The sequence below is a fragment of the Harpia harpyja genome, chromosome 3 (assembly GCF_026419915.1).
Source record: "Harpia harpyja isolate bHarHar1 chromosome 3, bHarHar1 primary haplotype, whole genome shotgun sequence".
Taxonomy (NCBI): domain Eukaryota; kingdom Metazoa; phylum Chordata; class Aves; order Accipitriformes; family Accipitridae; genus Harpia; species Harpia harpyja.
In genome coordinates this window covers 79,589,046-79,616,046 of record NC_068942.1, presented here as the reverse complement: position 1 = coordinate 79,616,046, position 27,001 = coordinate 79,589,046, and the positions used below count along the sequence as shown (strand labels likewise).

Genomic DNA, 27,001 nt, shown 5'->3' with positions numbered 1-27,001 from the left:
GGAATGCAAGAAAAACGTCAGGCTGAAGTCCATCTGATAAACCAGAAAATGGGACTGTCACATGGGTGACATTTTAAGAAAAGATTTTAAAGCTTTTCGCAATATCAGCAAAGACAATAGGCACGGACTCTGGGGAAGCAATGAAAAGTACTCACTACAATTGCAGATGGAGAGCAACCAGTAAGATAACGCTTGGAAAACGGAAAATTACTCCGTACATGTGGCAGTCTATTACTGGGCCTTGGTGTGTAAAAGCTTACTGAACCCCTGACGGTCACTGAAGACGTGTGGCAGAGACAGGGGAGATGACCCTGTAAAACACCACGGGTCAATTACCTGCAGTCCGACTTCAGCAGAAAAATGATATGCGGAGGCAGAAACCTAATCTCCAAGCTAATAACAGAAAAATGGGAAACAATGAATTTCAAATAAACTTGCTGGGCAGAGGGCACACAAATATACATTAACTATCTAACTGCAAACAGTTGACATAGTGATTCATGAACTCAACCCGAAAAAAATCAATCCCCACCGATTTAGCTACGTGTAGAGTCAGCTCGACTGACAAGCGGCACGGGAAACGAGCAACAGGACAACAGAAAACCGTGAAGGAGGAAGAGACGGCAACCAGGCGTAATACATATATATAAGAATATGAAACATGTTTCAGTTCAGCCTGATAATACTAATTAGGAAAGGAGATAAAACAATTGAAATTGGCCAGCTAGACTTTCACAGTGAAATAAAGCAAAGGGCCTCTAACTCCAGAAACGCTGGCAATAAAAGCAGAGAGAGAGCACATAGAGGGGAAGGGAGGTTGTAGTAAAAACATGACAGAATAATTAGAAGCAAAGGGATGGAATTCAGGAAAAAAAAAAAAAAAATTGAAGCCGATTTATCTGCAAAAATGACCTTGTAGCAAAAAACCTGGGAGCGTCAGATTTGGGCAAAGCACTCAAGGGCAAGTTTCAGAAAACAGCTCAGTATCAGTCAGAAGACTGACAACAGTGAAGTACATTTCCCTTATCTTGGTTTCTCAAGAAAAACCACCAGTCAACACAGCCTGTAAAGCTAAACATTGTTCTTGCAGAAGAAAACAAGTCAGTAATTGGATGCCAGGACATTCCAGCTCTATATTATGCCATGGACCATCTGACCAGAAAGTTTTAAGCATGAAATTTAGACTCTGGCATGCAGAGGTGTGACCCTACTTGAATCTGTGTTACACTGCAGAACAGAAATGGGGCAATCCTTTTTCTAACAACTTCAAAATTTAATTTTCAAATAGTATTTTGTCTTTGCAGGAGGATAAGAGATCTTTTTTGAGGATTAAAAAGATGAAAGTCTGCCCACAGCATGCTTAACATCTTTGCATACACTTTAGAATAAATCTCCATTTATTCTTTCGAAATATGTTTTATCCTTGCATTTAAGCTTGGAGATTAGTAGACGTTCCACGAAGTTACAAATTAGAACAGAATATGTCCATTAACTCAGGAAAAATGCAAAGCGATGAACAGGTATTGGTCCTGATTATCCCTTCTCCTACCAGCGATATGGTTTACTTCTCAGCTCTATCTGCTCCCTGATTTACCAGGGGGTACGCATACAAAAGTAGGATCTCATCCCTTATACGGAGAGCAGTCAGCAAGTACCAGCATGTTCCGATGTGAGGGGAACAGCTATTCCATAAATCTGAAACATGTTCTGGACAACGGCAGAGTTTACACAGACCACAAGAATTATAGGAATTAAACCCCTTTTGTTTACAGCGTTTAGAAAGAGATCTAGTGTAGATCCAGTAGTGTAAGGGGATAACACAGCAGTGACATGATCCAACTCAAAGTACTGAAACACCAACCATGCACATTTGGAAATGTTTTACACGTTCTAAATTTAAAAGGGGGTTCTCCTTTTACGTTTAAGTTCTCCTAATTAGGAAGAGCTGATTAAACAACTTATCTGCAAAACCAGTAAGGTAAACAAAAGCCTGTTTTCTGGAGCAGAGGTGTCAAGCTTCCTTCTCTTTGCGGGTTATTTTAATTTTTTATGATTGTTCATCAACCAAGGTAAACATGTCAGGCAGGAGAGTTACAATTCACCGAGGCTAGATGGATTTTTTCAGATATCCACGCTGAAGCAACATCCTTTACACCATCTGAACATCTTTGTTGAGTATTGGTTCACTGCATTTCTAGTAGTGCTGTTTCTGTCACCTTCTTCCCATTCCCCTCCAGTCCTCCCTTCCCTTTCTCTTCATATTGTTTTTTCTTCCTTCATAATTAGTCCTAAATCCATAACCCCGACATACAGGCCTAGATCCCAATTCCTTCCCCATTGCACCACGGACCAGGGAAACAAACAACAGCCCGAGCAATACTATTCGGGAGAAGAGCCACCCTCTCCCCCCGGAATTTCAGAAAGGGACGTCTGGGTGGTTTCCACATCTCCGAGTCACTGGCTGAGCCTGTCTGTTGGTGCCGTGAGCTGATGGTGCCACATCTGTTAACACTGAGAACACCGCTATTCACCAACGCCACAGCCTGATATTTTAACAAAAATTTAGATTCTGCAGCTTCCCATATGCCATACAGATCATAAATACCTCAGCCAGAGGCAGCTCAGAGGCCATATATCTGACACTTCTACTCCAGAGCCTTCCACGTTGTTTTAAAATCTCAACAATGACCTTTTAGTGTTTCATTTGCAGATTATTTCCTTTCATCACAACACTTCTCTCTTGACTTCTCCTGAATTAGTTTCAGACAGAAACCTAATCTAAGCTCTGGTACTCTCAGGCCCCACCAAGTTTATTTTATGCTGCTCTTTCCTCTTGATGGGATCCTTGCGCATAAATATACACATACATACATTTTTATACAAATGCACACGCACGTATATACATTTAATAATGGTAAGCGAAAGACAGCTGGATCTTCTGCAAACCAAGTCTAATGTGAGGTCAAAACCTTCACATGCCTGAGAAACACTTGGGACCTGAAAAGCAAAGGCAGTTACTTACCTTTGAGAAGAACGTGACTGATGTCATTTGTGTGAAACCACAAATATTTATTTTTAATGAAAAAATACTTAAAGTGTGCCACAGTGTCCATATATTCATTTGAATAGTAGTACAAAGATATGTATTTCTGAGAAAAAGTCTTAACACTGTAGAAAATAAATGTGGTTCTTAAATTATGTCAAAAGAAACCAGTAAAAAAGTAATGTTTTATACACTGGAATAAAATGAAACAATTAGAGATAATAATAAATTATAATTACAGTATTTCAAATATTTGCTTCATGCTTTTTTCAGCATTAGTTACTAAATGTATCACGTATAATACGCCCTCAGAAGCCAGCAGTCAGAATGGTCTTTCAATGGTACTGTGGATAATAGGATGTGGAGCTGAACAAAGTCCTAGAAAAATGACACCACCGTTTGTTATTTACTGATACATAAAACATCAGAACATGGCAGTTTTAGGTTTGTATCTAACATATATTTTTGTTAATGGAAATTAATTTAGTTTTTTTTAATCAACTAATCTTTTATACTTTAATGAACTAAACAGCAATTATGGTCATTAACAAGTATGTCACCCAAGCACACCACACAACCGTGCTTATGGGATGCTACACATTGTATTGGCTTTTTATACAGTCAAAGTTAACAAGAATTTGGAATCATTTCAGGTCTAATTAAGCACTGCAAAATGTTTAAAACTATAAAGTGCTTTTAAATACAAATCATTTTTGCTCTTCAGAAATAGGAAAAAATCCAAACATGCACTTAAACCTGAAACCTCCATGCCATATATACTGCAGTTCAACAGTAAAACATCAGTTTTGTGCCATTTGTTTTAAAATTTCCTTTCCCATCCCACCCCATCCCCAGTCAAAATTTCAAATAGCGTCTAAATTGGATTTGTCGGTATCTTCTTGGTCGTGCTTGTACATGAAGGTTAGAAGGAAAAGAGCAATATCCAGAGACGACCAATAGGCAGTGTGTGATGTGACTGCGGACCAGTATCTGCTCTCCACAAGACCTTCCCTGAGCTCAAAATCAATCCTGTGCTCCAGTTCCACTAGAAATTGAACAAGAAACAAAAAGGGTGTTAGAATTGTATGTCAGCAGAAGAAAAAACACCGGCATGTTTTTCCATCAGCTTTGGGTTCTGATTCTACTTGTTGTATATAAAATACACATAATGTCTCTGTGTTTACATTTAACAGTACACTCACTTAAGTCAACTGTGATTTTTACTAATATGTACATACATTTTGATGCACATGCATTTAGCAGAAGCCTGATCTAAGAGTGGTGCTTAGTTTGGGGGAGGGGGAGAAGAAACTAAACCTAAAGCTTGGAAAAAGCTAGCATTTTTTTAAGCAGCTGTTTTCCTTATAGTAACTATACAAATACATTTATTTATGCTCCTTATGATAACTACACAGAAGTAGCCAGCAAATGTTGAGGCCCCATTAGGAAACACTGACTTTCAGAAGGTGGATGCTCAGAACTTTCTGAAATAAATGGAATTCTCGCATCTTTAGTGGGTATACAGGGAGACTACACCCAATATTACAAGCCTGTTCTGAAAACCAGCCATCCCTACACAGCACTAGCCCTTTTCATTTCCAGATTATTCCTAATATATTTCAGCAGTTATCCTTTCATTTCAATGGCTGCTTTGATTAATACCACATTCAAAGCAATTTTCACTGCATGTTTAACTGGGCCAATGGCTAACCTATTGTTAAGGCACTTTAGCGGTTAGAAAAATCTCTACAAGGAGCAACGGAATAAAAAGGACAAAACTAAAAGCCTGCTTAGCTACAAAAGCCAAACCCCCATATTGAGTAAAAAATGCAGCCATTTATCAAAGCCAGTTTCAAGGAATTTTAATACTTGGCTCAAAGGGCGCATAAAGGGAGCATCGCACGAGCGCTGCCGCCGTCACGGCACAGCAGCACTCGGGGAACGACGTGTGCCTTCGTGTTTTCACGGGAGCATTGCACCGCTTTGCAAACGCAGCAAGGAGAGGGACTCGGAGCCTTCGAATACCAGGAGACGACCGCAGTCATTTCCACTAAGACGCAGATATTCAAAAAAACCCAGTGGCTTTGCAGGAAGGACGCCCCGAACGACTCCGTCTCCCTCTGACGAGAGGCCGTTTACAGGAGCTTGGGAGGCAGCCAAACCCCACCACAAGCCGAGCGGCCGCCCTCTCAGAAGCAAATACTTTGGCTGCAGATTGCATCATTCAGCTTACAGCCTCGCTGGCCTCCGCTCCACGGTCTCCTTCTATGGAGCAGGGACGGGCTTGCAGCAAAGAGGGATGCAGGAACTGTGCAGAAGGCCCTTGCCTTGACGTTCCAAACCGCCCCCGAAAGGACCTCATCGTCAGCTCCGCAAGATTCGCGGTCACGCCACTCTATTTTCTTCAAGTTTAAAACAAAGTCTCTGTCCTCAAATACTGACTCAGGTTATCTGTTGAAATTAGCGGTGATGAGTGGACAGCAATGTGTCATGTGAACGCTATCACAAGCTACAACATACTTGTGACTCCATAGATTGCAAAAACCCCCGCCTTGCAACAGTGCCAATGAGAAGTTTAGAAATAAATTCAAGTATGTATTTCTGTAAAGGAAGTACCTATACTTTTCCAAAAAACCAGCTGCTAAAATTGCACTTTCTGTTCTGGGCGGTTCAGATCAGGACAAGGGCAGCTTCTGTTTCCAGGCATAAGTGCCTTTAAATCCAGATTGCTTCAGAATTGCAAATGTATGGGGAAATTCAATAAATCCATTTTACGATAAATGGTGAGGGGGATTCTCTGCAGCAATTATATTGCTTTTCCTAGTGGGAGTCTAGGAACTACTGATATGCAGATCTCATCAGCCAAAACTCACACATGCATATATATATGGTGTACACGTACGTACAAACACATATACAGATAAACCTCCTTTAAGAGGAAAAAAAGGTTAAAGGGAGAACAGAGAGTCAGTCCTTGGACAGCCTCAAGAGACAGAAAAAGCAGGAACAGATTCAATATTTATCACTTTAGAGCAAACCAACAAAATTAAATAGCGGCATATGTTGTTATGGTATTTCCAGCCTCCCACAACATACGGATGCAGCCCACTAAAGGTCTTGTTTCCAGAGGGTTTGTAAGGTGGACTCGTCACTAACCTGTGGGTTCGAGAAAGCCCGAGCTGCTGTGTGGGAAAGGCGGTGTCCCAACAGTTGTGGCCTTCTTGTCGTCCCCCTCGGCTCCATCTTTTCCCGTCTCGAGTGTCTGTGGGGTGGTTGTACTAGAACGACCGAATCTTGAAAAAAGCATCCCGCCGAGGCCCTTCCCAATACTCGCAGCTCCTGCATCCAGCATGGAGGTAAAAAAAACCAAACAAACAACCAAGCACAAGGGCAGCTAAATCAAACTGCAAATTAAAGTCACTGTAGCATTCATCAGTCAGAGTTGAGCGACAGATGAAGGAAAACACTATTCATGCTTTTCTAGGGTGGGAACGGCTTATCTGACTTAAGTGTACACTCTTTATCGTGAGACTAATCTAGCGTACAAGCAAAGGCTATAATTTGGAAACTGTAGTTAGGGGAACAAAAATACATGAGAACACTTCTGCTGCAAGAGATCTGGTACTTTTATAGATATGTTGTAATTCCTCTTTCATAAAAAGTCTAAGACAAAAATGCTTTATAACAACGTTAGTACCTTCTGCACATAAGAATCCCATCAGGGCATTTAAGACATTCCTCTCATTAAGGGTCCTTATGTTGGCATCACCCTTACAGACATTTAGAAATGCTGTATCATCCGTTAAAAGGACTATTTTGGTTGCTCAGGAAGAGGGGTGTAAAAGTTAAGAACAGATATATGATGTTTTCTGCCGACTTTGCTGCCACCTCATGGACAAGACATTAAAGTTACTGTAGTAACACAGGAAAAAGTAACCCTGCTTCGAAATACCGCCTATTTCTACTCAAGGACTAAAGTGCTTTTATATACTTATTTGATTGGGAAGATTCCTGGCACAAGCCTTCTTCCAAATCCCACATAGAGAGCTAAAGAAAAGCCTTGAGTCAACAAAAACTGCAAGTGCGTGCTCAAATATAAGCTCCAGTGAAAGTGAATTTAAGCTCACTTAAACCAGGGCTTATTTTGAATCAGAAAGCCAGAAGGGGACAGGCTTCATATTAAAACAGCCTCAATTTCCTATTGTAAAATCATGAGTTAAATGTAACCATAATAGCATACATAGGGAGATTTTTCTCCTATTTGCCAATACCAGAAAATGTAGTCACAAAATAAGCTTTAATTTTTTTTTTTCCATGAAGTAGAGTGGAAGCTATTAAATCACCAGGATGTTACTTCAATAAGGCAGAAAACAATAAGGCAGCAATAGCATAAACTCCCTGACCCACATCCTCTCCCCGCAAGCCTTGACTCCAGTGTACGTAAACTGTCTTTCCGTCAAAGTAAATGTCAGTTGGGATTAAAACAAGCCATACACCTATACAGAACAAACTGAACCAGCCAGGAATAGTTTGCTTATGGTTGCACCTCAAACACCACACCATGGAGCAGTGAAGCTCTACAAGAAGGTCCTATATATAAAACAAAGGACATAAAGAACAATTACCTAATATACTCGCTTTGCCTATATTTGTTATGGACTCCCCATAGTGGCGTCGAACCATGACTGGTGAAGTGGTTGGGCTCGGTACAGTTGAAACACTTTCGCTATCAGTAACTGAGGTAGGTTCTTTTGTTGGGTTGAGAAAACTTGGCTTCATATGCTCATAAGGTAGAGGGTTTGCAGTGTTGTACCAGTGGATCTGGACAGGCGAAATGTTGCTGTAGTGTTTCAGAATTAAAGGTTCTAATCTATAGGCCTGCAAGGGTAATTCAGAAAAGAAAATCCTGAGTGTCAAGACTGAAAAAAAATCACATTCCCTTCCCATAGAGAGTCCTCTCCAACCTCAAATCCAAAATATCTGTAACAAGTGAAGCCTAGAAAGTGACAGAATGGTGGTGGTATCTTCTGGTTTACCTTTATTTTCATAGCCTGGAAGATATATTAGCTGCCCAGTTGCTTGTGCATTCACTAGCACATTTCTCTGCAACACTTCTACTACATGGTGTTACGAACACACAAGTTACTGTTAACAGATGTTTGTTATTATGCGCTGACAGAGCAAACTTTATATACACTTAAGCTGATTCTGCACAACACAACAGAGAGAGAGGAACTGGCTATGTAAACTTTTTGTTTAATACTCTTCATTGATCCCTGTGCAAACCATGAATTGGTGTGCTTATTAAAAAAAATCATTTTCTATTGATTCTTTATTTTCCTTGGTTTACTTAGATGTAGAAAAGCACTCTGCACTTCTTTATCTTAAAACTAAGTAAAGTTACTATTTGCAGAGTGGGATCACAGACTGCAGCCTAACCAGTCGTCCTAGATGTCCCAGGAAAATTCTGGTTTTGGAGTAGCTGGAGCTGAACAAGATCTTGAGATGAGCAGAACCAGCACGTTTGGATTGAAGTCTGAATATACTCAGATTCAGGTAGAGTTTAAACACAGAAGTATCCCCAAATTACTATTCTATAGTAAGCATGAAAGCCCGAATCAAGCTTGCATCAAAGCAGTTGCCAAGATGATGCAGATCAAAGTTCCAGCATCCTGCCTTTGATAACAGTGAACACTGGCTGCCTGTGGAAGAGTATAAGGACAGGCTGAAGCTATACTAATAGTGCCCTCCCAAGTACTACCCCACCCGCTAACAATCTCTTCCTCAGGACCCTTTGGGAAAAAAACAGTGTCTTTGTTTTTCTACAGTATCCTGTAAACTGCTTGTGAAGCCTTGTTTTAACAGCAGTACTATCTTTGGACAGAGGATGTTTAATGGAAGTCAGTAAGTTAAACACAAGTTGGAACTTCACTGAGAAGGATTATTTCTTATGCCTTTGCAAAAAAAAAGAGTAATCTTGAATCTTATTAATATGAAGAGAGAAGCAAAGTATATGGTATTTAAGGCAATTATTTGTAGGAACTGTTATTCTACAGTTACAAAACCCAAGACATGGTACGATAATCATTAACAAATAGTCCTGTGCTGGAACATGCTTGCGTTGATTCACACGCTTTGAAGATCACACATTATCACACAGCTGATGCTTAAAAATAGTCACGGTAAAAGCTTGCAACTGCAATTAAAACTCACCACTGGATCTGTTGGATGAAAAATATTTAGTAAGCGGTTACAAATTGTTCTGGGCAGAATATGGTCTTGACTACCGCTGTTTCCTGGACGGATGCCACGCAATGCCAAAAACACTGCTAATGGAGATCCCATACAGAAGAAATTCTCAACCTAAGGAGAGATTTCATCCACGTTAATAAGGATGGAAATAATGCTTTCTAACATGGCTGGATTTGATTTCTCTCTTTCAACTGATTTCTCAGTTTCAACTGAGGGACTCGTACAGTATTAGTCAGCCAAAACGGGAAAGATCACTATAACATACGTACTATAACATGAAGGTTAAGTTTCCCATTTCCCTTTGCTGTGAGAAGGGTTACATATTGTGGTACTACATAGTTGAAAAACTGAAAAACAAGTCGGATAGTTGAACTGAAAGAGGTCTACCGACACTGGGAAGGCTGGAGCGAGAAGAATTTGGAAGACACTAAGGAAACGCGATGAGTTTCACAAGATTGAAGCCTGATTTCTCACGAAACTTCCCAAAGCTTACCACAGCTCCTTCATCCTACCCTAACCAAGCACTCTGTGATTTGTTTTGCTACACACACCCATCGAGGCAGTAGAAATGCAGGCTACGCTGGCTATTAAAGCCAACCTAGAGAATACTTATAGGATTCACGCACACATACAGGCTGGTGTTACGTACAACCTCTTAAAAACACCTAGTGTTAAGTGAACAGAATGATGCTTGTCAAAAGTGCCACCGCGTCACACGTTAGGAACCGCTACCCAGGAACAGGTACAGCACACTGAGCCACCATCCAAAGCTACTGTCACTTTGCTCTAAAAGGACTGCCTCTAACACTGAGAGGCAACTGAATAAACCTGAACTGAACTGCTAACCCATCTGACAAAGGTCACTGAACATGCATCAGTGGTAACGACTTTTGGTCACTACCAACCTGGGCCGGGATTCAACAGTGACCTAGAGGTGAATGGCTTCGTATCCCATTACCAATCCTCAGACATCGTCTCCTAGAAACATCAAATGTAAAACTCTGTAGTCAAAAATATTTTCATAAGTCAAGATTACTTTTTAACCTTTAGAGAATTTTCTTATACAAAAAATTAATTTTACCATTATCAGACCTTCGCTGCAACTTTCCCAACAGTAGTGCCCAGTTTGCAGGGCACTACAACCGAGCAACTCCTAGCATGCTGCTACTTAACCAGCATGAGAAATTGCTGCATTCTTGCTAAAGTGCACATGGAGGGTGCTTGGATTCCCATGTGCGTTCCCTATATGTCAGCACATGGAGCGAGGGTGTAGAAACAATGGTCCGTTTCATCTACCAGATTCCAGCACTGTACAAAACACTCCTCCTCCTCTGACTTGGCACTGGTACCCCACCTCTTCCTTCCAAAAGAATGTGCAAGTCCCAGTTCAAGGGGAAAAAAAAAAAAAATCTAGATCTTCAGCAAAGCTATTCAATATCATATGCTGCAAAGCACTGCTCTCTGTCATCTATATTGTCACTCTAGTCTAGGGCAAAGCTGCTCTCCTTTCTTATAATCAGGTTGGACAAAAAGCTTTCTCATCTTCAAATACAATAGAAACAGATATTCACAGTGAAATCCTTTAAACTGAATACGTAACCTTTAACCCTGTCCATCTGATATTCCTGTAACGAGCATCTGAAGTACACAATTATGGTCTTTCTGCTTCAGAAAGAAATCAGAAAGTGACTGTCAGCTTACACTTGCTAGCAGATGCTTAAAAGATGTTTTCATTAATTCACCTTAGGCAAGTACAGACTAGGCAAAAATCTCAAAAGGTAAATAGTTTCAGTGGTTACACAGTGCATGGCTTTTGTTCCATCGCTTCTATTGATAAACACAAGATTAACAGTGTCCACAGACAGATGCTTTCTTCTTGGAGGGCACTGTTCTTTGCTATGTATTTTCTTACACACGCGAGCCTTTCAACATGGCCTTTCAGCTCTGGAAATGCTTACAAAGATAAAGTACCAATAGCTGGGTACCTTAACGGGTGGCACCAGACCAAAACCAAAGCAGTGAATGCTAAAAGTCTTCCAAAAATAAAGCCCTTTAAATTGCACCCATTAAACTCTCAGCGCTGTTGCAAAGTGGCTGAAGAGAAGACTGCCATGCAATGAAACTTACTGGGAGTAGAGGACTAAAATCTTTCTAGAAAACATTTATTAATTTTGGTGTTTCTCCTAGAAGCAGGAGTGGAGCACTTCACATATATTCCTCTAAATGTTTAACAACAGAGAAGACATGTTTAAGAACATGACCTTTCAGGACAGCACTCTTCTCCTGGGTATGAGTCATAAACAGAAGACTTAATGCATTTATTTGTATTTCAAGCAGAAGCTGAGCCAAATAGTCATCCATTCAAATTAAGACTGCAGTATTTTCAAAATTAAAAAAAACAAACCTGAATGAGCCAACAGAAGTGAGGCAGCGCAGCTCTTTTGCGCATAGGTAAGTGTGGGGGACAAATGAATGTTGTTTAGTGGTGATGTTAAATCAGAAGACACAGAAAGCGATTATAATTTATGTTTCTGTGCTGCCTTTCAGCCTGGAGGATCCCAAACATCCTTTCAGAGCAAGGAAATACAGACCTCTGCAGCAGCCTCTACCCACCCGTTCCTGCACCCAGGAATGTTCTGCAGCCTTAGCCGACAAAGGGAATAGAGACTTATACCAGTATTACATGGGGAATTTAACTGGGCAGTTGTGTGTTCAACTACTATGGCACATTTCTGCATTCAGTTTAAAGGCTTCCTCCTCTCAGATAAGGCTGCACGTCAGCATCCCATTAAGCTCTCATAGTTCTTGTACATGTGGTACATATCACTAGTATCTTACAAATAATTTGTGATAGTTGTTATCAACATTGACATCACTGTCAGGTGATGCTACATAGAAAACACAAGGTCAAGTACATGCTGGAGCTTCTTCTGGAAGAGTTTCTGTAATCCTGGGTGAATGAGAAGTGCTAAGGAATCCTGAAGCACTCTGGGCCAGCTCATTGACAAACCCAGACTTAAATGGATTTGCTTTTCAGTACTAGGGAGCAACCATGATATGTCCTGCCCTCCTCTTCCCCACTGTGATTGAAAATCATCTTACAACATGGTTATTTTCATGCACCATGGAGTCACAAAGTGGTAGGTATCGCACCATACCCATGTTTTCATGTTCTTCAGCCCCTTTAGACTTTTAACTCCAATTCCTCTTATGTAGCTGGTGGGGAGAAGGCTGTGCTTCTAAGTTTTACATTTACAATGGGGTGTTGGCTTTGCTTTTAACCCATGCACCTTAGCAGTTTATTCAATTATGCCATCTGAGGAGAAGTAGAGGAAGAGAGACAAAGATACCTCACCCTCAAGTTCCCATTCTGGTGGCTTGCCCAATATATTATTAGAGTACAACACACTCTGTATCTTCAGGTTGGGGTTTTTTTTCCCTCCCCAAAGGGTCGGTCAATCACACAGATCACTTCCTCTAATATTAAATACCAGCCAAGTTAGCTGCTGTATTTATTCTTGCACTTGTCCTGCCAAAAGCTACCTTTGTGCTTGCTCAACATCAAGCAAGCTTAACTCTGCTCCATGTAGGACTAGTGACTTTCTCTCATCCTGGGAAGCTTAATTTGTTTCAGTCCATAAAAGAGGCAACACATCGACAGTGGCTAGCCTTTTTCATTACAGCTGTACATGCCCATTTCCTCGTGTAATACAACCTAAGGAGATCAGTGACCAAAGACTCCAGTCTCCTGTGTCGCACAGACCAAAGCAATTTGTGGATCAAGCACTTGCAGTTAATAGGAACTTGTGATCAAACCAGAGCTCTGCTCTGCCATGAAGAGCCAAGGTGCTGGTAGTTGGTACCTACAAAGCAGTTAGATCTCTTTCAACAAGCTAGTCACCCTCAGTAAGCTGGACTGGCTTGCTGATGAGCAATCGTCTTTCAAGCATCCTGCTGAAGTCCTCCCTTGGCAGAAGCACTTTGCCATCACGTTCATGGAAAACCTCTCTCTTTCTGGAGCTCTGTCTCGGGCACGGTACTTAAGCAATGGGAGTCACTAGCGTAAAGCTTCACAGAAACAAAACATTTTCCTTTCAGTACGGGTAAGAAAAAGGATGTACTGCAATGAAAAATTACCTAGCAGTAATTTAGATAGATACAGTCCTCTCTTCTGCCCCCTGTCTTTTCCCCTCCTTTCCTGCTCCCTCTAAAAAGCATCTGTTGAAAAAAATCTTCAGTTTAAGCACAACTGAGTGAAGAATAATCTTTCACAGAGCTGGAGGAGTATCAGCCTGACTTCAGCTTCCTTGATGGTAGAGATAATAGTGTGATACATGCTTCTAAGCAGTGATGAAAAGGAGAAGGCTATGACAAATTGAATTATGGTTAGTTTCCTCTTTTTTATGGCTCAAGATTGACCCTGGCTTCTAGGAGTCCTGAACTCAGAAGGAAAGAAAAATGGCAAGTTAAGAAACAATAATCTATTTTGTTCTCATCTATCATGTCACATTTTTATGGTTTAATATTTCAAGATATAGTCGATCAACTAGAAAGTGTTGCACATCCCACCAAGAAGCTAGAAAATGCCTTTTTTCCAATAATAAGAAATTCTAGCAATTTGTACAGCTGATTAGCAAGCAATTTATTTCATGAGACTAAAAGTAACTTGTGCTAACTGTCAGACCAGAATAATTTGGAAGGAAAATCCACTGCTGGAGGAAATTCAATCAGATTTGCTCAGAGATGTGACATGTTAGAAGTAGTCCCCAAGGAAAATGGATTAGTCAACAAAGTAGAAGTGAAATTGTTTAAGATACGTGATTAATGTAATTTGCCAAACGGCTTTTACCTTCCCACATAGTTATACGTGTGTGTGTGTAATATATTAACAATCTATATACAGGTTTATATGCTTACATATAAACATATATATTTGTAATAAATAGTAATATATGAATACAGTAACATGTTTACACACACGTACACACACTTCAACCAATACATTAAAATTATTCTACCAACATCATGTGTAGGGACACGGAAAAAAAAAAGTAAGCAGAATAACCCATATTGCAGGTGTGTTTTTACAGCAAGTAGAACATTCAGTAAAAACCTCTCGAACATACATACCTTAAATTTTAAGACAGGTGGTTTTGATATGGTGGATGCCTTTAACCCATGTAACCTCTCTTCTATCTCTCTCAACCTAGAAAATAGAGATCTTTCTGAGATCCAATAAAAAATGTAGCCTTAACCTCTCTGATCCAAACAGGCATTCCTGTGGGGTCCAACAGTTTTGTCTGCTGGGAAAAGAGTGTGATGGCATCAGTATTTCTTGGAGGCAGTCCAACTGATTAAGAGTCAGTATATGTGAAATACTGTTTCTCTGACCACAGAAGGAATCAATCAATATACGAGTTTCCTTGTTCACCACCCCAAGCATCTGCCCACTCTCCTTCCTCAGGAGTAGGTGACTCGCCTCCTGTTTCCTTGGTGTTTTTGCAGCCAAGTCACCTATTTTGGTTTTGGTTTGGTTTTTTTTTTAATAAAAAACCCCAAAGCCACAGGAAACTCCATGGCCCAAGCATTATGGAGTTCTGTATTGTGGTGGAATATCTGGAGGACAGTGTCCCACCCTTTCAACTATCATTAAAAAAGGTTGTTCACCTGTTCTTCTAGTTAGCCTGAATTAAAAAAGGAGCTACGATATAAAGCGCTCATGTGGACTGGTAAAAATGTCCCCAGTCCCAGCACTAGAACATTATGCCCTCTTCAGAGCATGAAAATACCACCTCCTCAAGTTCTGCAAAAGCATTACTTAAACAAATATGTTAAGCTTAACCTCTGCCATCCTGACTAGAAAGAAGCAAGTCTGGAGCTGAAACTTCCCAAAGACTTCCCAGTACTTTCCAGAAAGTTTGTATGCTTTAAGGAACGTGATTCAGTCTTAAAAAAGACGGCATGCAGAATTCTTAACTCTTGTGAACTGCAGTCGAAGGTTTCCAATGCACAACCTCACATGCTGTATGTATGTTATTCTACAATCTAGAACATTTATACATGCTACGACACACCCTACTCAGGCATAAGCATTTCCAGAAATCCACTACGTGTTTGCCATCCTTAAAACACTAGAAATCCAGAAGTTATAGGATGCCAGTAGTACATTTTCCATTATTTCAGACTGAATTGCACTAAGGTGGCTCACAAAATGGAAAGCTACTCTTATCTATACAGAAGTGCCAGTGTCAAATGATACTTGGATTACTGTGGATGCAACCTGAAGCACTTCAGAGGATGCCTAAGGACCTGAAGTTTGAGTGTGAAAATGGTAATTTTTCCCTGATCATATGCTAGTGATACACCTGAAGGGTCATCTTACCACTGGACAACCTCATTAGGTTTCTTACTTCCCTGCTCTCAGAAAGATTACACTTTATCCAGCCTTGCAGGTGACAGAGATGTCCTGTACCAATCCCTGATTACACACATATTGATTTCAAGCACTGCAGGAGATCTGATGCTATATTAATGCTTCCAAAGTACCGCCAATACTAAGATAGGTTTCAAGAAGGAACCAAAAAGATCTGTGACCATGATTTATCCTCAACCATGATTTATCCTCACTTCCCACTGGAAAGATTGAAGCTCAAGCTACTATTATTAGATTCTCTATCTGTGGGTGTCTCATAGCACCTCGATCTTCAGGTTAGGACAGAGAAGTCACCTTAACACTGCGGAGACATCATGGTGATCTGCAAGGTCCCCTAACTGAGAATCCCTACCAACACTTGCAAAGAGCCGAAACCGAGATCCTGTTTGTCACAGTGGGCAGTGCTGCTTCGCACTCCAAACAGCACGAACGTTTCTAGATGGCATTAGGAAGAAGCTAGTAAGTGATCCGCAGCAGAGTAGCAAACCCATAAGCCCAATCACAGCAATTACAACATCTGTATCCAGCTGGTGGAGCTCAATTTCCAAGCTGAGCCTAGGAGAAAAACTTCTCATTTTTCTCTAGAAACTTAGGAATTTCACTGCTCAGGTTCTGCTCAGTATTACAGCTCACTGCCTACCCGCAAGGTACTTAGTTGTGTTTCTCCTCAAGTATCTGGAAGGCTAATGGCCTGACCTTCTCCTTTCTTCCTGGATATGATCTGCTCCCGGTCCATCTGGCCAGTGAGCAGTAACTAGTTGCTTGGTTCTGGTACAGCCCGTAGGATGTGGATTCAGAGCTCCTATTAGCAGTGCCAGCTCCCTGTGCCTGCTCAGTTCTGTGTTTAGCATTTACCACTGCCATTCAGCACCAGCAGAAGAACATCAGCCACAAAAGATAACAGCCATGGTGGGTTCTGGAAACACTCAAGGGGCGTCATCTAGGGATGTGGTTTTCTCCTTTAATAATCAGAAGTGGATGCATTACCGTTGTTTCGTTATGTAAAGTTCTTCAAGTAAACGTTGCTCCTCATAGCTTATCCAACGGTCTTCAAGTTCCTCCTCCTCCTTCTGCAGCAACTGTTCATAAAGCCTGACCGGGTTCCAGCCAGTCATGATGTCGTAGGTGATGACGCAGCCCAGCGAGTGGGACACAATCGAGACCTTCCCTCCTTTCTCCTCAAACTCTGGATTCCGGGAGCAGAAAAGCGTGTATAGCCGGTTCAGCTCCTGCTGCAGCCCTTTCACCAGCTGTTTCAAGAACGTAAGGAAAGAAAGTTTAATTTCAACATCTTATCACTCCTGTTCATGTTCACGTGTCTTCGTGTACTACACTGACCACCTTCTCAAGCATGCATCTAGGATGAGCATGATAGTCTGTTCACTTAGGCTGGGAAGATGAGCAAATTCTTATGCTCAGCAGCAACAGTTTGGATGACTGTCGCTGACTCCAGTGGTTCATCTCTCCCCTCCAGACCCAGCAGTAACCACCACACAGGACACGTGGTGGCCCTAGAACTGCTACGCTACACAGCCCAAGGCATTAAATTGAAGTAAACGCTTAAACAAATGACAGCTGTGCCTAAAGTACTTAATAGCATCCTCTGAGGTGAGCAATAGCAAGGTACTTGGTTTTCCCTGCCGGTCCATTAGCACAACAGTGACTATTAACACAGCTGTATCTCCCTTATTGCTTGTTTCTCTACCTTTTCACAGCACTGAATGTTTCTCCTGTGTCAGAGGTTCAGCTGCTTTTTTAACCTAAGGAGGCTGGAAGGAGCCTGAGCCACACATGATCTAGAATCAACTCACATCTCTGCCACAAGCTTGGCACATAACCCCAGACAAGTCACACTCTCTCTTCTCGTTTATCAAAGTGAGCAACAGCATTCCTACCTCATTGCAGGGGACTGGGAAAATAAATCCACTAAAATGGATATGCTTAGATACTACAGTGACAGCCTAAATGGGTTCTGGGAAAATATCCTCAAATTGCTTTTGGATCTTTGTAAAGCATACTTGAACTCATCAAGTCTTTCATTATTCTGCCCACTGCTTGGCTACAAGGAGATAAAGCTTTCTGTCCTACTTCCCACCCCACCATACCCCACCTATCGCAATTTCTTCCAAAGGAATCAGAACAAAATGATGCTGCTGAAGAATAAAAAGCCTTATCTCAGGCAAAAGGAAGATATGGGATGAGAAAAAGCACAAATGGGACAGGCAGAGCCAGAATTTGAGCATTTGATATAAACAATGCTAAGAAAAACAGTTTTCTGGTTATAGGTTTCTAGGAGGGTTTTGGGGGGAAAACAAGGAATGCAACACAGTTCTCAGACATCACAGGCGAATCCTATAGTACTACTGCAATAAATATATATTGGTCCTATGTTAACTGAATATCCGAGAAGCTTACCCGCTTCAAATCATACACTAGGGTACAAGCGCACAAAAATGTTCGGATTCACAGAAAGTATTTTTTAGAGAGAAACATTGAAAGGCATGAGATTTAGGAACTAGACAATACAAAAAAGGCAGCTTTGCTTGTGAAACTCAGCATGGTAACTGAGCAATGCTTCCAGACTACAGCGTAAAGGAGGACAAACAAGAAATTGCAAATCATTCCCTTGTTAGCAACAGGAAATTAAAGCTGTAGAACATGTAATTTGAACATGATTTTTCAAGAGCCTGAATCATTACTGAATATAAATATGAATGGCACTAGGACTGTCAGTGTTTGATACACATTTTACTGAGTGAGAATCCACACAACAAACCCTATGCCTAAAGCACTGTGAAATGATTAACAAAGCCTTGCAACAGCTTGGAGAAATAAGTATCATAATACCCATTTTCAAGTATTTTTGACTCTGATGCTGCCTATTCTTGCGTTTGGCTCTATACAGACTTTGGGCACTGCTGTCACACATGAACAAACAGGCAGGGGTTTTAGCAAGAGTTGGAGCTGAAAATAGAAATCAGGACTAGCTTTGGCTGGCTGGCGTTTTCTCCATTTAAAAAGGTTTTGATTAAAACCCAGAACAAAATAGCAGAGATCTGTTGAAGCGAAGTGTTTTGAGATTCCTGCCAGGAGCTCAGGGAATGCTGATACCCAGCAGTTTGCGTGACTGGCTACCGTGGTACCCTCCAAGGGAGCCAACACACATCGTCCTGCCCTCGTGGACCTCAGCAGGGAGCCTGGGACCCCCCAGCCATAGAGCAGACACTCTGGATGGAGTGCTGGCTTCAGGTTGCAGAGTCAGCAGTGTAAAAAATGCCAAGCGAACTAGTGCTGGAATCACCACAGCTTCCAGCATCCCTGTCAGTACAGCAGGGAGATGAGTAATGCCATCTTGTTTCTAAAAATCCTAAATAAGCTGTATTAATATATCTCAGTGTCCCCAAATTTTTCCTCTGGTGGGAAAAGTAAGATGCACAACAACTCAACTGCTTCCCTTGGTTTCTTGTTGCATAAAAGCTATCGTTCCCAATGTTCTGCCCAACTTGTTCGACAGCCCTGTACCCTACTCCTGCACAGCCTATTTCCCTGGAAAAGCAGGTATCTTCCAGGAAGAATGATATTATGTCAGGCTCCCACACAGCCCATAGGCACAGAGTGGGGAATTAATCTTCTGGCATCATGGCATTTCATTACAAAGGTCTTGTTCTTTCGCAATCTGGGGGCATGAGACAGAATATTCTTGGAAAGTCCTAGTTGGACACAGAGTCCAACCCTGTTTTTAACTGCTCTGCTCCTTAAAAACATGTTGTTACTGAGAAGTTAGGCAAAAAAATGGACAGCAACTAAGTAACTGTGCAGGGATTTCCAAATAGCTGCGTATTTGGAAGTTTGCAGGCCAGATTCCAAGCATTTAATTCAACTAAATAATCTGATCGAGATGGTTTCTAAACTCCAAATCACTGGTTACCTAACTTAATTGTAGAGTAGAAGGTCTGCTGTAGCAAAGCCTTTAGATTTTCAGGCACTATGAATGGTCTGGTTTGCTGCTATGACAAAACCAGAAGCCCTCCACCTGCAGTGAGCACTTGTGGGTGTTTGTTATCTTGCCAACAGTTCTGTATCAGTACTAAGATTAGAAACCGAACCTTTTGGTATATAGTAAGGAGAAAAAAAAAAAGGAAAGGAAAAGAAAAAGCATCTTCACTTTAAGTCCCAGCTAAAAAATTATTTGGTTAAGCAGTATATAAGATAATATTTAATCCTGACTTGCTTTCTTAGTCTTAAAAAGCATACAATATTCTAACTTGTAAAAGAAAAGCTTGGTTTGAAAAGGGCTTTAGTCCAGCAAGTGTAACATGAAGTGCTTTCAAATCTCTTTTGTAGTTACAGCTTGATATATACCTTAACACTCCATATAAAAATACCTTCTATAAACACCAATTTGCTTTATATTTGTTAAAATCAGTGACTTTTTTTCATTGAAATTAAACGTGAAAAAGATAACTACCTATCAAATTTTCTCTCCTAAATGGCATCGCTGTAATTAAAACTAACTTTTAAGAGCTGATTATTTTTTTTTTTTTATCCACAGCTTGTCTTTTTGCTCACCCAGAGCTTGCTGACAGCTTCTCCTGCTCTCACTGCACCTACGTCCAATGACTTCCCAATTAAGGGAGCCCTTTCCCCCTGGTTTCCCTGGTGCTTCTGCCAACCCCCAAGCCTCACTGCCTGCTGGTCCATGGGATCCATTATGTGCTTAGGAAGCACCTGCTGTTTCTGCCTGAAAACAGGAAAGCAGGAATCATCCAGGAAAAAAAGAAAAGAGGATTAGCGGAATCCAACATGACCAGACCCCTCTCTCTCTTTCCATCTCCCTCTTGCCTCCTCCATCCCAGTTCCCAGCTTATTTTGGGGTCCCGTGGGCCTGAACGTTCACAAAGAGCTGTTTTTCCAGCCACCTCAGCAGGGCTTTCAGTAGGGCTTTCCCTACAAAAAGGCTAGAGTTTCCTTGAGTTTTTGCCCAACCTATATTATCATCTCCTAAGGCTTCTTGCACAAACTAAACAAGCTCAAATAACTCACAAAAGAATAAATGTGGCAGCAGTTGATTGAGTTGATTTTTTTTTTCCTGTGCAGCTGCTCCCACAAACGCTGCTTGCTGCTCTGACTGCTAATCTGCTGGCTGCTCCGCTCTGCTCCATTACCCTCAGCTCTTCCAGAAGGACCAGTAAAAGTGAAATGCAGCACGCTTACGTGTCTGTTACTGAGCGGATCAAACCACCGTAACAAAAGGAACACTTCCTATTTCTTCAAAAAATAGCTATACCAATCCCTTCCTCCCAGCTGACCTTTCTACCACAGCATTAGTTTAGCATCAGCCTGAGGACACTGCAGTATTTGAAAGAAAGGTACAGAAAATCTTCCAGTGTTCCTATTTTCTTCCCCAGAAAAGTCCTTTCGCCCTGTTCTGATTTTTCGGGAAAAGTTTCCTAAGCACCTTTTGGAGACCAATTGTTTCAGTGCAAAAGTTTAGAGCCGGATTAAAATACTACAGGCCTTGTAGATGTACCACTGCTGATACTCATACATACCCAGAGAAAATGAAATACAAATAAAGCAGGACTTTGCAATGCCTGAAACCTTTAATGCAATCAAATTTCCGGGACTGATTTTATGGCAGGTCATCATCAGGCACATGAAGCACCCCACAATTCTTAGGCTGGGGAGAGAACCCTTATGAACTATTACATTTTCAGACCTGCTCAGTATCGTCAGAAGCACAGACACTCGAGGCACAGCCTTTGATACAGTTTGACAGAGCAGCATCCAAGAAATGGATGTGTTTTCCTATATGTTCTAGTCTGATCCCAAAGGGCAAGGGAGAGACTTGACTTCCAGCAGTCAAAGATCTCAGCAAAACAGCGTGAATGGAGAAAACACCACTGGACAGCTTCTGAGATGTGGTATGCTGCTGTTTCCCTGTGAAGCTCTTCTGGGAACATGTTTCATTTTTGCTTCATGAAAAGGAGATTGATTACTAGCTGCCTGAAGCTCCCTTTATCAGCTGAAGTTTTGCCAATAAATCTTCCACGCAGGAAACTCAAGCCCGCAGGATCAAGTTGCTCAGAAGTCATCAGCTTATATTCTCACAAACTGAGGTTAAATGCTCTATGCCCTTCACAAACCAAATTAAAGGCAGAGTAAGGAATGGTCTTTCCGCACGCTCATGGAGAGCCAGTGTGATAGCGGTGCAATTCGAGAGGAAGCCAAAAACCAGACTGTTGACCAAGGAACGGGTTGCTGGACTTGATCAGGCCAAAAATCCCCTCTGCTTTCCAGTTACATGCCTGCTTGGCATATGGCTTCCAAGAAGCCAAAAAATAACAGCCCGTTCCACCCATTCAGGAATCCTGGTGGCAAAGGCATGTGTTTTATAAAGACAAGATGGGAGTCTGGGTCAGATGAGACATGCCACTGTCATCTCAGGCAGAAGAAGGAGCTGTGGCAAGGCTGGTAATAAGGGCAGAAGGATCATGTCCCTAATCACCTCTTGGGTATTGGGTAAGCCTGAACTGCTGGATCATGATGGGGAGCAAGTCACTGTGTAAGCAGTGAAACATCCAGAGCTGTTGTCTGTCTCAGCTGAAGCCCTTTTGTGCAGAACAGTAAGTAACAGCATCCTGTGCTGAGCTGGAAAGAAACAAACCTCTAAGTCCCTGGCACCAGCATCCAAAACAGCTGTTCATTCCTCCTCTGACGCAAAAGAAGCCTTGCGAGACACCAGCATAAATAACCATGCCTGTTTCTTGCAAAGCAGAAGGAAGTCGGCTGTGTGCGTGGTGGACAAACACTTCCCGGACCCACACCAAGGAGATCCAGGCAGGAGGAAGAACTTTACCCCCTGTCCATTCTAGCGGGCAGATCGCTGGGGTCGAAGGGGCTTTTCGGTGCACGCTGAAAGTTCCAGGGTAGAAAATGACATTTTCCCCTCAATATCCAGGAAATCAGTTTTTTTTTCAAGAAAACAAGGAGTACCAAACCCCTGCTGACACCCTGAGCACAGAAGTAACACAGAGCTTGCACTGCTCTTGCTCAAATCCTCAGTGACCCACTTGCTGCCAAAACTTGGATATAGCCCTCCAGTCCCAACCTCTTTGATCTGTCAAAGCCAACAAAAACACTTGCTCTCCTCTCAAGCTATGGTGATTGTCCTCTTCTGAGACTGCTCTCAGCTCTGACCACCCCCTTGCTGTAACTTTCCTAAAAGGTCCTTTCTCTCTGCCGTCTCCACAGGACCCTCACCCACTGGACAATCTTCTCACATGAACAGCTTGAAGCCCAAGAGGAAAAAAAATAACAGACAGCTACATATGAAAAGGGAGTGCAGGAAATCTGACCTCTGCACCCCTCCAGCTTGAATAGCATGACTGGTTTTGTAGGCTTCGTGGGAAAGGAATTTTAAGGAGATCTGAGGAACAGTAAGCTTTGCAAGCAGCTCCTTCCAAATGTCAAGAGAACTTCAGGAGGAAGTGCAAACGCATTTGAAATTCAGCAAGCAGGCAATAAGAAGGTGTGTGAGCCAACTGGAAGGAGAAGAAGGTCCTTAAAAGCCAGCAAAGAGCTGCAGCTCAGGGATGGATTGTGAAGGACCATGAAAGCAAGGACAAGTAGTGTTTGCTTCATGTGAACCAGAAGAACGTGCCAGCACACAATGCAGGGATGGTGAGACTGTTGACCCTCCAGAATACAACAGTTGTCACGCTCCCTGATGGCATCACTCACAGATGCCAGGAGACTGTCACAACAACAGATGAGAGGCCAGAATGAGACTTAGCTGTGTGAACAGACAGGAATGGCTGCGTGTCTTAGTGACGTTACAGAAGAAGGATCTGTGGATTTGCCCAGACCCGAGTCTCTCTCTCAGTACCCCTCTTGGTGTTGAAAAGCTGACCCTAACCCATTTTGAACCAAATCACTGCGTTCAGGTTTAGTTTCAGGCAAATCCAGTATTCTATCACTTTAGAAAGTTGAGAATTCAAGGACAATCAAATGAATTAAGCAAGCCATGAAAGTGCTGCCAAGCAGCTCCTTGACTATTAGGTTCAACAGAACAAGCAAAATCAGTATTGAAATAGTCTCGGTTAAAAATTTCCTGCTTCACATCCCTCTCGTTTTCAAACACACTTAAAAAAAATGCTTTCTATTCCTGAAACGAGTGCATAAGAGAAGGACACTTCCATTGCAAAACCTCATATCAAAGAGGGATGAAAGCTCTAGTAAAAGTTAATACTTGTCGCAAATTTCAAGGGTATAGTCATTAATTCTCCGTTTTAATATATGTATAACAGCAAACCATCAAGCCGTTTCAAGGTGGACAGTGAAGTCTGCCCAAGGGAGCAATGCTAGGTTGGTTGCATTATGCTGCATTCCCCCTGGCCTCCTAAAGCCTGTCATATACCTCCAACATCAAGCCCACAGCCACCACGTCCCAGCCCCCAGCTTCTTCGTTTCCTCTCCCCAGCTGGTGGGAAACGTTCAATACCCACCGCGTTCCCCTGCTCTTCAGCTGTGGTGGAAGTAATCCATAAACATCTCCTCCTAATCTTCTGAGGCTACTGCAATATGTGCACTAAATCTTTAGAGATCTTGGGATGATGGATGTAAATAATATTTATCCTGTACTAAAGGCATTTTCTGTCAAGATATATATTAATAATTTATAGAATTACAATTAGCCTGGAAGTAAGTACAGTAAAGATCAGTAAAATAAGCACTTAACAATATGATGAAGGTGACAACACTAAATTTACTATGCATCAATTAGTCTTTTTAATCTCTGTTACAGCCATTTATTATTAAAGAAATATGAAGCTACAAAGACACAGATATGAAACGAAGTCACCCACTGAAGACACTAAACCCCAAGATTACATTACCATAGATGGCACTAGCAAGGTCAGAATTAAAATGTGAAATGATTGTTCATTTAGAAATAGGCATGTGTGGATCAAAATATCAATTTATTGCTTTCCCTTATTATCCGTGTAATGTTTAAAGGTGGATTCTGTTTTACTCATTGTGGACCACTGTATAGATGAGGACCTGCAGAGCAAAATTCCCTTGCAGCCACACACAAAAGCCACAGCTGAATCTCTTGGCTGCAGACATCCTCCAGAGTGAACTCTGAGACCAGACTGAGATGTTCATAGGGCTGTACTGAATTTTTAATACTCATCTGGTATCACATTACATGTCAGAAGTCAGAGGCACCTTTTGGATATTCTCCTACCACACTGCAGAAGAAACAAGACTTGAAATCAGAGAGGGGGTTATCCACCACGCTCCTGTAACGCTTAGCAGAGCAATCCAGCTGCATCTGAAACGGCTCTCTGCTATCTCATGTGAAAGCTGGTACAAGGCTTCTTCCCCCCCGAAAGAAGATAGTGGCTACCCGCTTGCAAAACCCTTAGTGAGCCATTTCAAGAGCGGTCAAAAGCTTTAAAGAAGCAGTTGTGTTACTTCTAGATGTGGGGAAAATCCTTGGAAGTAGAGAGAAAATTCCTATCAAAGTATTGTTAAGTATTGTCAGGTGAATAGCGGCTTTACTCTTCTCTAGGCTGAACTCGCTGCACCGCTCAATTTATTTCACAGGGGCACAGTGAAGTTTGATTAGCTCCTTTTGAGATACTTTTAGGATTTCTGGACGGAAAGCATTAGGAGTGCCTGCAGTATACAAAGAATTGGGTCGGCGTGATGAAGTGGTGAGCAAGAATACTAATTCTGAGCGACGTGTGACCACGTGAATACTTGAAGACAAGGCTCATTTCTGAGCTGGAATGAGCACTCGGAGCAAAGTGCCACAAAACGGCTCCACGCTGAACATGGGAAAACACCTGTTTTTTCCAGAAGAATGCTCAACATGATACTATTGTGTTTAAACTCTGCAAAGTTAGGTCACAGAAAATAAAATGGGATGAGGAAGAGTAACCAAAAACCCCCAGACCAACCCCTAACCAAAACAAGTCTCCTTTCTGTAGGTAAAGGCAAAAGAGAAGGTGAAAAAAATATACAAAACCCATTTAATGACTACGGTCTTTACACAACTCCTAACCAAATAAGAAGAATCAAACAAGCAGTCACATCCCTGACAACTCACTGGCAGAACACGAATTCTGTAGCTGAATGAACAATAAGAAAACCTGCATCCCAAACATTTTCACTGCAACACCAAAGACACATTTCAGAAACCTGTTCTTCAAGGTTTTAACATTTCATTTGTAATAGCACTTTCTTTTTTGGACAAATACTTGCAATTCAAATTGTACAATTTTGCTTTGAGAAAGTTATAAGATTTATCAATGCAGTCTGAATGTGGTAAGGTAATGATCAACTTGTTGCAAACATTTCAAGAGAATTCACTTGATTCAGTGACGAAAACAACTTAGTCTTTTGTAATCAGATCTAAGCACAGCCACAGCACACTCATTTTATTGTCAATTTTTGTACTTCAGGGACCGTGATATACCTGCAAAACTACAGTTCTGCTGAGCAATGAATTAAATTTTTCATGCATTGTTGGCCAGCATACCTGAACTTCACTCACTAACCCATTTCCCATAAGATGCCCACAGACATGCCAAGCCTCTAATGCAGTTTAAAAAAAATCTATTTTAAAGCTGCCAGAGAAGTTGTCATCGCTTGCCACAAAAGTTCATGCTGGCCTCAGTTCCACAACAGACAGAGAAACCTGATACACAGCGGAGAACCCGGGAGCCCTGAACAACGAACTTTGCATCACTGAGCAACGAGAGAGGTACAGCTATTGCTAGTGTTGGAAGCTTAAAAGGCTCATAGCGAACTCACCACTGTTGCTGCTATCAGGAAAAGAAGTATTATTGGTAGTTTAGGGTTTAAAATTATATTGCCAGTCTACAGGACTTATACATATCTCATTTTAATGAAAGGTAGCATCAAATCCAGAGGTAAACTTTGAAAGCCTCTCCTCTCCCCACTCCAGTCTAACCATGCACAGAGCCCCAAGGCTGCAAAAAGATTACCATTACTCCATATATAACGTAGTCAACAGAGAAAAAAACTACAATTCCTACAGAAACTAATCCTCAAACATCCTCACAGGGGTTACCAGGAAGTATGACACACAAAGGGTGCCATTGGGGTGATATACTGTACATGTTTTACAGGCTGCTTTATCATTTACTCAAGGCTTTTCCCCTCTGATTAATGGGGTCACTCTACAGCTACACAGACTAAAGCACACACGTGCCTACACAGATGCGGCAAGGTAAGATGGG

At 41.6% G+C, this 27,001-nt stretch overlaps 1 protein-coding gene across 2 annotated transcripts in view; it reads right to left on the bottom strand.

The window, feature by feature from the left end:
- Nucleotides 1–2,654: 2,654 nt before the first annotated feature.
- DDHD1 (DDHD domain containing 1) overlaps nt 2,655–27,001 on the bottom strand; it is a 67,648-nt gene continuing 43,301 nt past the window's right edge. The window contains exons 8-13 of one of the 2 annotated variants that reach the window (XM_052783604.1): nt 16,716–16,978; nt 14,426–14,501; nt 9,257–9,406; nt 7,669–7,921; nt 6,200–6,382; nt 2,655–4,088 (exon numbers count right to left, since the gene is read on the bottom strand). In XM_052783604.1, the coding sequence (XP_052639564.1) occupies nt 3,907–4,088; nt 6,200–6,382; nt 7,669–7,921; nt 9,257–9,406; nt 14,426–14,501; nt 16,716–16,978 (1,107 nt within the window). In that variant the 3' untranslated portion in view covers nt 2,655–3,906. The remainder of the gene's footprint in view (nt 4,089–6,199; nt 6,383–7,668; nt 7,922–9,256; nt 9,407–14,425; nt 14,502–16,715; nt 16,979–27,001) is intronic. The other variant, XM_052783605.1, reaches the window with a different exon arrangement.